General features: G+C 37.0%; 1 protein-coding gene across 3 annotated transcripts in view; it reads left to right on the forward strand.

Annotated features, from left to right (window-relative positions):
• ESCO1 (establishment of sister chromatid cohesion N-acetyltransferase 1) overlaps positions 1–12,381 on the forward strand; it is a 32,324-nt gene that overhangs the window by 18,931 nt on the left and 1,012 nt on the right. For 2 of the 3 annotated variants that reach the window (XM_068190955.1, XM_068190965.1), the window contains 3 exons: positions 7,303–7,392; positions 9,898–10,041; positions 10,886–11,073. In XM_068190955.1, coding sequence (XP_068047056.1) covers positions 7,303–7,392; positions 9,898–10,041; positions 10,886–11,073 — 422 coding nt within the window. Of the gene's footprint in view, positions 1–6,591; positions 6,715–7,302; positions 7,393–9,897; positions 10,042–10,885; positions 11,074–12,381 lie in introns of those variants that run through there. The other variant, XM_068190973.1, reaches the window with a different exon arrangement.

A 12,381-nucleotide genomic window follows, 5' to 3' on the forward strand; every position in this document is an offset into this window, starting at 1 on the left:
GTTCTAGTTACAATTCATATTACATTAAATTGTGTTTTAATAAATTATTATCACAGTAGGCCATAAATCATCCACTTTGGGAAATAAATGTTTTTAAAAGCTATGGTAGACAGGCTATATATTATGTATAAAAATAGTTAGCACAATAATGGTGTTTCATTGCCATATTATTACTTCTGCTACAATTACCTGATCTTGGGGAGTTGTAAGGGTAGTGATAGGAAAACAAAGGCATGTCACTGTTCTGAAAGTATTAAATACAGGTTTCTCTACAACTGGTGTTCGCAGCAGCAGTTGACTTAATAGTCAGATGAAGGGCTGACTGTCCTGTTTTTTTAAGTGTGTGATTTTAGAAGACTTAGAAATTACTTTACCATTAATTATACGTAATTTGAAGAGACACTGCCTAGGAATTCAACTGATACAATTTCATAGCATATTGAAGCTGTACTGAATTTATGAGAATGTGATCTTTAAAATTTCGTTTATGAGAATGTGATCTTGAAAATTTCATTATATATGCTGTCGCTGAGTATCTCTCATTAAATCTCAGATTTGAAAAATCTGTATAATTTCAAGTATATTGTAAAATCAGCTACTTCACACTAGCTGATATTACAAGATATATGAAATGCCTGTTCACATGTCTGAAATCCAGAACAGAGTCCACAAAGTCTATTTTCTTATCATACATGTTACCTTCAGTACTCTACACTCGAGTAGATAAGACCTCCAGGATAACTGAACTGAGGCCACCTATTCGTTTCATGTAGGCACCAAATGGCTGTTGGGCTACTCTTAAACTTAAATCTCAAGCACACTTTTATCCCACTGTTTGCAAATAAAAAGATATTACTTCATCCCTAAAGTGTTGAAAGTCCCTGGTGAATAGTTTTGGTATTTATTCTGTCTTTGGTTAGTTTTTGCCAAATAATCTGGACATCTGGAAAGATCTCTTGTGATACACATCAGCTACATCGTCGGGTGGGACTGGGCAGAAATTGTGATGAGACTCAGTACATTATAATGGCAGCATAAAACACGTTTCCCCATTTTATTCCTGTTTGTTCTCCCTCTCCCCACCCAAGTACTTTCAGATCTTGAATGTTACCAAAGATGTAAACATAATTCACAGAAGATGATGTTTAGTTCTTTTGGACAGAAGCTCTTTGGCATATGAGTTCAGTAGCTTCATGTAGGTAAGAAGCTGTACTGAAGTTTTGGATGTTTTGGAAGTTGAAAGAGCTGAAATCTCACACTTGTGTGTATGTCTAGGGTAGCTGCATAACTAACATGAAAGTGAATGAGCAGACTGCCTTAAACCAGTCATAAATAATTTTACAGAGTTAGGTATGCTTTCAATTTGAGAAAAGCTTTCCCTTTTGTTTTCTCAGTTGCTAGCCATCTTATTAAAACTTCCAACAATGTGTACTCAAGTAAATTATTTGTATAGTCAGTTCAATGAGTGGAGAGTTGTCTCTCTGTAATCTTTTGAGGCACTTGTATTTTGTGACAGTGTAGACAACTGTAGAGCCATGGAGCCATGATTTAGATGGTTATTCTGGAATGGAAACTGTAGAGGAAGAGGTGAAAGAAGAACTCTTAGGAGTCTTCAAATTCTCCTCTGATTTTTGGGTTTTTTTTTCCCCTCTTAACAATCTTAACACTGTTTTCTGCATGGATGAGTAACTTTTGCCATCCTAAATTGATGAGTTTTTACCACTAGTCATTTGATCTGGAGTCACTGGTTCTTGGTTGATAGTATTGTGACAGAAACATTCTCGCCTCCTCTTAGAAAATAACTTCAATTTAAGGTAAGCCTTCTTGGCAGTGAATTAGTACACCAAGTGACTACTTGTTAATTCTTAGTCATCCAGAAATACTGGAATGATTGCTAATTTTCCTGGTTTTGGTAGGAGGTTTTTAGTGGGGATTGTTGGGAGGATGGTTTCTGGATACTTTATGTAGTTACTGCATTGAAATTTTAACTGTCTTCCTTGCCCTGACAATGTTAACTGGGCAGTAGCATCAGAGGATTAAAAAAATGTACTAGGGAAAGTCCTGGTAACTCTGGCTAGACTTCCTGGTCCAGGAACACCTGGTCTCAGTGATTTTGATATGTTACTTTTTAGCTCTCCAGACACTCTTTATATGTAGTTAATATGCTTGGCATTACTTGTGATTCAGAGGCCATTCTAAGGGATTTTATAAGCATTTGTCGTTCTTCCGTCATTCACATTCTCCATGTCATATGATGAGGTCCCAGTCTGACTTGAGAAAATTTTTCTCTTTTTCTCCCTTTTAAGCATCTCTTGTTATGGGCTTAGTAGATCTATGAATGATTCATTTTACAGACTCAAAAAAGTAGGTCTATATCATTGTCATCCTAGAGCTCCTAGCTGTGAACTGTGAAAATGGACATTATTGTTAGTCTTTCCCACCTGCCTGGAGGTGCTGTGTAGGTTTTTTTAAAAGTTTTGAGTAGCCAGAAGGTAGTTTGCATGTAAATAATAAATTACTTATTATCTTCAACAAAATACAACTTTGTTTGGTGGGTTATTTTAAAGGCCTGTCTTACTCTTTGTAGTAAAAAATTCTATTTAGGTCTCTAGAAATACCATGATGACCCAAAAGAAGGACAGGCTTCCTTCTTTCCTTTCTTCCAATACAAGGAATTAGTGTTGGATACTTGCTTTGTCATGGATGTCTGATAGAGATGTCAAGGAAATTGTAGGCTTTGTGCATAGAGAGGAGATTTGACAAGTGTAATGACAATTTCTAGATTTGAGAACAGAAGATTGGCAAGGATTGGTACAGATTTTCCTGAGGGTGACATTTTCTATTAATAGAAGCATGCAGATTAAATTAGCAAGAAGGTAAGATGGTCAAAAAGGGTAGCACTGGAGCAGGAATGAGAGATGTCCCCAGCTGCAGACAAATTGGACCAATCTGTCTCAATTTCCTCTGGTTTCAGACATCTGAAAGTCTCCAGACAAATGATGCCATTCTAGTGTATGTGCACTGAGCAGCGATGTACACATCAGGTGTTAGTTCCAGCAGGATGGACAAATGATTCAGTTTTATAAAATCTTCTAGCTCTGATACCACACAGTATCAATTCTGCATCCTCTCTCTGATACCACGTAGGATCAACTTAGTATTTCTGCAAAATATTTTTGTAAGAGCAAGGCATTTTTAATGGTGTCTGAAGTTGCAAACCCAAAACCTTAAGGTAGTAAATGGCTGTGGATTCAGGTGTCATATGTAATTGCAGTTAATGTGTTTGTATTTCAAGCTCATCTTCTTAGTTAAGAATATCTTGAGCTTAAGAAAACGGAGGAAACTGTTATTTGGGCTGTGTAATCTTGATAAGTTTACAGCTATTCTGCTGTAACTGCACCCAAGTTAGTCTTTAAGCTTCTTACAATTCTCACATTTAAAGAAAGGCAGTATTTGACTTCTTAGCATCTAAAGTTAATAGGATATCAGGATTGAAGATGGTGCTGAACTTCATGTCATCTTAGAAGGATTTCATACTTGTCTTGATTTGCATTAATTCCAAAAGTAATGCATTTGTATGACATTAAAAATAATGTTACAAATTAAGTTCTTACCATTAGTATCTTTTGTGAGAAGTTTTAATAGTGTAGTAGTTACATCCAAGGATGTTAATGTGTTCTGCTGTCAAAAACTCATTCTCAACATTCCATGCATAGGAAGGAGAGGCAGAATATCTGTACTTGTCAGGAAGAAGAATGCAGCAGACCCATTTCTCTGCTGCAGATTGTCAAGGACAAGAATTTACAAAATTTCACACTAGACTTCATTACTAAGGAAAAAATTCATAAATGCTTTTCGTAGTGAAGACCAAGAATTATACAGTATTAACCATGTTTTCCTCAGTACCTCAGTATTTTTGAGGAAAAAAGCTTTATAAGAAAAAAACACTGTTTTTTTTTTTTTCATGTTTTTGTGTTCAGTTGAGAAATAGTGAGAACAGAAAAGCCAGAATGGCATAAACAGAAAGGCATCAGCATTGCTGTATCATTTCCTACTTATATGTAAGAATTTCTAAAAATTTAGTGAATTCATGGGAAGCAGGCTATCACATCTGCTAACTCAGACTTTTAAAGACAAATCTACATCAGAGATTATTTTAAACTATAAGCAGAACATAATTCATGAAAAACAGAGCACTGAACATTTAGTTACTAGGCTATTAATGTTGGAGCCATCTTGACACCTCTGTTCTACCTCATTTTTTATACACATACATCATATCCAGTGAAAACAATGAGCTGTACTCTGTAGTGGTAGGTATTGTCCACTCTATTTCATGATCTGATAGCAGGTGCTTGTCTGTATTGCCCTTTTTGTAATGATGTCTTTGGTAATCCTATTGCCATTGCCCCTTAGTAAACACAGCAGAAGCAGCCTTTATTCTTGTTTGAATTGGGAGGAAGTTAGAGGTAGACTAAAAAGGAGCCAACAGTGCATTGCAGGGTTGCCTTATTTTCTCAAGCAGTTACAAATACTTGTAGGATCACTAGTCCCAACATGGAGGGGAGGAAAGTGCTTACACACCACATTACAGCACCAGTCTGCCCAGCTGTGGTGAAGGGTCTCAGCCTGCCTTGCTGCTGCTGGCTGCAGGTAATCTGTTGTTGGGCATAGACTTGCAGTGTCAGGGATGACTGCTGTAATCATCTGCTTTTACTCCAGGCCTTGCAGAGCATGTTTCCCTGTGGGAGGAGTAGCTTTCCTTTTGACTTCTTTGGCCATCACAGGGGATGTGTATCAATGCTGGGGCATCTGACTTAACAGAAAATAAATCTTAATTTCCTAAAGTAATGTCAATTAAAGGAAAAGGGAAAGCAGTTTTTCTGACATTGCAGTAGACTACTATATGTTGCAGACATAATACTTCTGTTTCTTAATCTACTGAGGTGTTCTTGTCATCTACCACTTTAGTTCTCAGTGATTGAAATACCTTGCAGATGGTAGTATTTTACTACTGTTAAGATAGTGGTTTGGTTAACAAGTGTTAATAGGTGAGTTTAAGGAAATCATTTTCAGACCACATGAAAATGCTGACACTAAAGCATATTTTGTGTTCTGTAAATATCTAATAGGATTAGTCCCAGCTGCAGCTGTAGCACTTTCCCTTCAATGTTACAGTATGACAGAGTAGTGACCAGTCTTGTGCATTGCTTCCATTTGTCTGGTTTAAAGGAAGCAAAACTCAGCAAAAAGGTGCACATAAATAGATGAAATCATAGATTTTTTTAATAACATTATTAGAGCTGCATATGACTTTAAAGGCTCAATATGGTTGTAAAATGACTTTACTTAAAATCTGGATGAGCTTAGGCTTTGTAGAAACTTTTTGGAAAGCTGCATTTAAAAGATGCATTTCTGAATTCCAAAATAATTCAGTTTAGAAAATACCCCTCCTGTGAATATCATCAGTCTCCATATTATACAGATCACTTAAGAAGATGAACAGGTGGACAGTAATGAAAATAGTGAGTCCTGTACATTTGAGAATCAATTACTGCATTTTTACAGATTTTTTAGACTTGTGCTAATATACTGTTGCCTTAAGGCATAAATACTGTGATGTTGAGAAGTGTTGTATTCTTAATTGTATTTCATTTTCTGTAAATACCTGGCTATAACATTGCCAGGATACCTTAACCCAAAAATTAGTGTTGAATTTTCTGCATTAGGCTTGCAGCAGTCTGGATGCTGTAATGGCAGGATTATCAAACGGATTGCATTTACATCCTGAGAGATGATTTAAAATAGGCTGTAAAAAGCTCTTGCAGAGCAAACAGGTAGCCAGAAGGCAGAAAAAGACAAAAATTTGAGAGAGGTAAGGTTTGAGGTTGGAGAGTAGTCTGATTTTTGATGTCTTTCCTGATGACAGTCTCAAAAAGCATGTCACAATCCCACAAACTGCCCTCTTCCTGCTCCCCTAAATATGATGACACTGCTGTTTACTGCCTTTTGTGTTCAGACCATAATATATATAAATTCAAGCAGGATCTTCATTTGTTCAGTTACTACTGAGAAGAAAAGCAGACAGGATTAAAATGGTGTCTGTGTTGCAATGATTGCCATGCTGGGTGCTAAACTCATACTTAAATAGTTTCAGGGCTAGCAGCAAGTAGATACATTCCTAATTTTTTTTTTTTCTCTTCATGTCCTCCTTGGGGTAAGGGAGTAAAATCAGTGGGAATAAAATGAAGTGCAGATCAAGTATTATAACACTGAAGTTTAACCTTTTTTTGTGGTAGTATATATGGCATTCATATAGTGCCAAATTCCATTGCTTGGTCTTTAGTCAAATGTTATTTTATGGGAAGGTACAGATTTCAATGAGAATCACTCCATCAGTATTGTTTCTTCAAAGACTTTTTTATTTAAAGTTGCTTTGAAGTAAGACTTGTAGATCAGCCTTTTTAGTGGCTGAAGTTACTTCTGCATTCAATATTTTTAGGTCCCATCAAAGCAACTTGAGTTCTAATATCTACCAGTCCCATCTTGCTAGATTTAAGTGGCTTTTTTGTTTTGTTTTTTTCCATGCAGGTACTGCTCATTATTCACCACGAGTGTGGATCTGAAGAAGAGTTAATTACCTCTATTTTTTTGAGTATGTTTATACTTCAGATACACACAACGTAGTCTCCTTCCCTATTAGATTCTTAGAAGGTAGTTATAAATTTTTTTCTAGTATCCTTCTTGTGGCTTTAACAGTTATGATCAGTAACAAAATAAACTATTCCTTACATTTTGGGCAACTGCATGCCAATCAGTTCACTTAGAACCTCCTGGAGGTCTTTCGCATGCCAGACTTTTAAAAACTGAGTGTGTATTTGTGGAGGTAACTATGTTAAAAAAGAAATCTTCTAATAAAACTTAGGGCTTTCTCATTCACTGGACTTCGAAAAATAAGTATTTACGTAGGTTTGGAAATCAGTTATGTGAGCTGAATTTGCTACTTCTGTTCTAAAATGGAGTTTGCACTGCAGTTCTGGGGGAAAAAGCTAGTTGGGAAATTGTTAAGATGCTTTCACATTGTTTTTAGTTACAGTTAGGTTACTGTATAAATTACTGTATAAATAACATTTTATCTGTTGTGCTCATTTTAAAAGGCTAGCTGAAGTTTACTTCTCTAGCAAAGCAACTGCTAAATTCTGTGAAATCTGCATAAATTCAGTGTCTAGAACAACAATTTGCCACTTCTGTTTGTAAAAGTACATCATGTATATGATTTAGATATGTGTTTGTTTTATTTAGGGTTGGAAAAAGGAGAGAATCTTGGCTGAATATCCTGATGGAAAGATAATAATGGTTCTTCCTGATGACCCAAAGTATGCACTTAAAAAGGTATGGTGAGAAGGACTGGACTTGTATGTCTTTCTTTGTTTGATGTTTTCATATAAATAATGAGAATGTTCATAGAAAAGTTTGTGTCATTTACATGTGAACAGTTGAAATTGGACTCAAAACTGCAGTGGTTCTGTTCCCTTTTCCACAGACAGGTCAGATGCCTCACTCTTAAGCCCTGCTGGTTTCTTCATAGAGAGGCTGGGCCTGGGCAGGGGTGGGAAGAGCATCAACCAACTGACTTCTTAAAGTTTGGTGTAGGTTTGTTTTAAGTATCCTTGCAGAATGTCTGACAGATATTTTATGCAATATAAACTTCCTGTTATATTTAAATAAACTGAAATTTATTATCTTTATAACACAGCACAAATGTGGCACCATTCTCTAGGTGACTTTCTGATAAAAACAGAATTAGGTGGAAAGTGGCTTTAAAGTTATCTAGTCCATTGCTATGTGCAAAGCAGAATTTGCTCTGATTATGATGCATCTGTCAACTTTCTAAAAATTCTACCACTGGAGGTTTGTCTGACCTCTTCAGACTGTATTACAGTGCTTCGCTAACCATAACAGTAGGACATTTTCCCTGAATGTCTTAACAGAATCTCCATACTGCAAATTAAGCTCATTAATACTAATCATACTGCCATAGCTATAGAAAACATCCTTCTTTTCCTCCTTGCAGCAGATTTTTTGTGCTGAACAAGCTGATTTTTTTTTACCCTAAGGAGACTGACTGGATGTGTTGGTTTTTTTAGTTTATACTCCTAAATAATGTTTCTTAGAGCTCCATTCATTATCATGCTCTCTTCTAGCTAATCTCCATTTGTGCCATGACTCATGTCTTCCTTGAAGCTCCAAAACTGGCCCCAGCACACTAATGGGGACTTAGAGCAGTTGGGTACTTCAGTGTCCTGCTGGCTAAGCTGTGTTCATACATCTTAAAGTGTCATTTCACTGTGGCCTGCCGCTGACTCTGCTTAGCTGGGGATTTGCTGTGGCTAATAGGGACTTTTTACAGTATCACAGTCACAGGGCTGCTGAATGGTTGAGGTTGGAAGGGACCTCTGAAGGCTGAATTGATGTCCAAGACAGCTCTTGCTGCTGGTGTGGCTGTAGCAGGTTTCTTTAGTCTAAGTTACTGAATTGAAATGAAATTACGAATTTTCACATTTTATGCAGATAAGTTTATTCCTTTAGTTGTATTTTTCTTGTGGGATTATCTTAATTTTAGTTTAAGTTTTATCTTAATTTGTTGTACATTCATTTTTTAATATAATGGCTGAAGAAAAAGAAGGAAGACTGTAGCACATCGAGTCATTTAGGATAGAGTTCTCTGTAGTTCTGTGTAGCTGAAGTTGATAGAATCTTACAGCTGTCATAACCAGCTTTCTTTGATTTCAAGAATAGTTTTACTTGGCGTTTCAGATAATAGGATGTGTCATTAAATGATTAGTACCTGAAGGTTAGGTGAGAAAATAGAGTAATTCATACTTGTTAAAAATTATTTTTAAAGCATTTTAACACAGCTTTCTTTACTGTGCGGGTGCCTGTTTATTGGAACAGATTGCCCAGAGAGGGTGTGGAGTCTCCCTCACTGGAGATTTTCATGAGCTGTCTGGATGCAGTCCTGTGCCATGTGCTCTGGGAGGGCCCTGCCTGAGCAGGGAGGTTGGACCAGATGTGGTACCTTCCAACCTGAGCCATTCTGTGATACTGACAGCATCAGTAATTCTCCTTGTGCATTACTACTGTAACTACAACGTGCATTCAAGGAGCTTATGCCATTTAATGCACCATAAGTGAGGGCACCTTTTTTTGTCTTATGGGAGATGAGGGATGATAGAGGCTGTTCTAATGTCCAGATGTAGGTTCAGGAATCCCTCAGTAAAAAATTAGCTCATGCATAAGCTTTCATTTACGTTCATGATGGAGTTTTTCTGTTTTTTCTAAACTTGCTGATACTAAACAAAATTTTATTTTTAGTTTCAGTTGCTCTTTGAAAACTCAGTGGAAGAGTAGAAAGCTGAAGGAAGGAGACAAGTTATTCCTTTATAACAAATGCTTATATTTTCTGCCTGCCTTGGCACTGTGCCTGCTATCCTGTGCTCAAAACCCTTAATGGATTTGTTCTTTCAAGACTTGAAAAATAACAAAAAATCTTTAACTGCTTTAACTTTCCTTGCAGGTCTAAATAACTTCTAAAATATCAGAGCTCATAGTTTGGTTTTTGCATTCTCTCTATTAGCCTTTGTTTAATGAAGTTTGGATTTAATGGAAGCTGACTGAGGGGTCTCTACTCTTCCTATTTCCAGACGAGTATTGTTTAAGGAACACTTATGCTGATGATGTGTTGCAGGTTACTTGGGTTGATCCTTAACTTTTGGAATAGCTTTCAGTATTCTAGATACCCTATTACATTTCTGCAAATACGTGATTTTAATGTAAATTTATAAAAATGTGCATTTCGATGTGCTTCTTATACAGCATTTAAAATTATTTTGACAGGTTGAAGAAATCAGAGAAATGGTAGACAATGACTTGGGATTTCAGCAAACTCCTCTCATGTGCTACTCTAGAACTAAAACTCTTCTTTTTATTTCTAATGACAAAAAAGTCATTGGCTGCTTAATTGCAGAACATATCCAGTGGGTAAGTGATTGAATTGGAGAAAGATAATCTATGCCAGTGCTTAATAACTGCTTTTCACGGCAAATTATTATTCTGTGTGTGCCTGCTCCACAGAGGAAGAGACTGGGTGGCTGGACCATTCTGAAATGTAGTTACTCAGTTTTATGAGGTTGACACTGAGCAGCGACACATGGATGGTGTGATACTTGGCTCAGACAGACCTCATCATTTAAAAACTTTCTACAGCTGAGGGGTGGGATTTTTCTTCCTCTGCTGTTTCACAACTCTGGCTGTGTTCTTGCTTGTTGACAAGCAGGTTCAACTCCCTACCCAGCAGAAATCCAACGTGGATGAAAGAGTGGGTGCCCTGTATGACTGAGTTAAATCACCATAGGGTCAAACAGCTCCACAGGAAGTACAAGCAGAGGACAGAAGGCAGTGGAATGGAGGGCAGGACAAGAAGTCATTGCAGTACTAATCACTGATGTCACATAATCTGTCCATTCCAAACATTATTGTTTCCTATTGTCCCTTGGGAGTATCAGACAACAAGCAAAACAATCCTAGCCAGAGCCAGAGAAATTGATGCAAATGCTTTAACATAGGTAGTAATAAGGATTGGATTATTTGTTGCTGTTATTTTAAGTGAGATAAACTTCAGAGGGTTGTTTATTTAATCTTCTATAATTTGCTTGATTTTTGAAACTGTTACGAGAAATTAAACGAGATGCAAAACTACAGTCTTTTTGCTAAGGCATTTTAGCAGCCATGTATGTTTAACTGTAATAAATAAAACATTAATTATTTTCTTCAGTCATTAGTGATGATTTTATAAAGTGACAGATGTTTTTTACCTCATCTGCAGGGCTACAGAGTTATAGAAGAGAAGGTTCCAGAAATCAGTTCAGAAAATGAGAAAGTGATATTTGAGAGACAGAAAGCATGGTGCTGTTCAACTTCTCCAGAACCTGCCATCTGTGGGATCAGTCGGATCTGGGTGTTCAGCATGATGCGCCGGAAGAAGATTGCTTCTCGGATGATAGAGTGTCTCAGGTAAGAGGAAAACATTCCTCTGCTTGTTGCAGATAGTGAGGCCTTAGTTTTCCTCTTAACTGTGCTCTGCACCTCCCCTTTTGCTCTGCTCTGGTGCTTGTTTGGCCTTCCAGTAGCTCACTGCTGTATTCACTAAAAGTTTTGTGTTATTCTGGTGCTCCACTGGTTTGTAGAAAGGTCTGATGAGCTCTATAGCTGGTGTAGATGAGGGAGCCGAGGAAGTTGCAGAAGGCAAAGGAAAGGAGTGAGACTTGATTTGGGATGGCACTAAGCAGTTATATCTGCTCAGCTGCCTAAACCTAAATGTTTTCCATAGCAAAAGGTGCTTGGAATGGGATAATTATGGTAACCAGCTAAATCCTGACTTCAAAATGTGGAAGGCATCGTAACAGACTGAGGTTCATTTTGAGAATGTCTGCCCCATTTCACTCAGGCTTTCACAGTACCTTGCACTCACAGAAACCCAGTCAGACAGTCTTAAGAACCTTGCAAAATCATCTTTCTGAACACATGAAAGAGAAGAGAATAAAGCTGGTAGTAATTAAAGAGGATGTTGTTCTTATTATCTTTTCCTCAATATTTAGTGGTGATGTCCATGATGTCCATCTGAGTGAAGCTCCTGCTTGGTCTTCAAGTGCATTTATGATTATTTTGTAGAAACTAAAGAACTTAAATCTAAAGGCAGTTTCTTATGTTTCTAAGGATAAAATAACACCTCCCCTTTAAGACCAGTTGAGGTCTTAAAGCCTGAATTCAGTTTTCCAAAATTGCTCACACAGCCAGCCAGAGAATTAGAATGGTATCACTTGATTCCCACTCTCCCTTCAAATAAAACTAAACCATACAGGAAATACTCTTCATTAACAAGTTAAGCAAATTGATTCTTTCTTTTTGTATAGTTAATTACTGAATGTGTATTTAGAAATTATGCCTTGAGGTTGATCCCTTGAGGCCCCTCCGTAAGCACCCCAACTTGACTCATAGCTCATTTTCAATCCTGGTGATTGTAGTCACAGCCCTAGTGGTCTCTTTTCTATTAAAAAATCTTTGGAATGAATTCAAACTTTTTATTTTAAACTCTGAATTTGAATTCTTGATGCAATTGTTCTGTACAAATACTCCTTCTGAAACACCAGACCCTTATAAAACCCCTCCCAGAGCAAGTGGTCCTCCTCTTTGGAAGGAGATAAATCCTATGAAGAGACCCTCCTAACAGAACTTCTGCCTTTTGAATTACTGTGCCACTTAATTAATGGTTTGTTGCCTAATAGTATAAATATTTTTCATATTCTCTCAGGATAATTATCT

The sequence above is a fragment of the Anomalospiza imberbis genome, chromosome 1, assembly GCF_031753505.1.
Source record: "Anomalospiza imberbis isolate Cuckoo-Finch-1a 21T00152 chromosome 1, ASM3175350v1, whole genome shotgun sequence".
NCBI classification, from domain to species: domain Eukaryota; kingdom Metazoa; phylum Chordata; class Aves; order Passeriformes; family Viduidae; genus Anomalospiza; species Anomalospiza imberbis.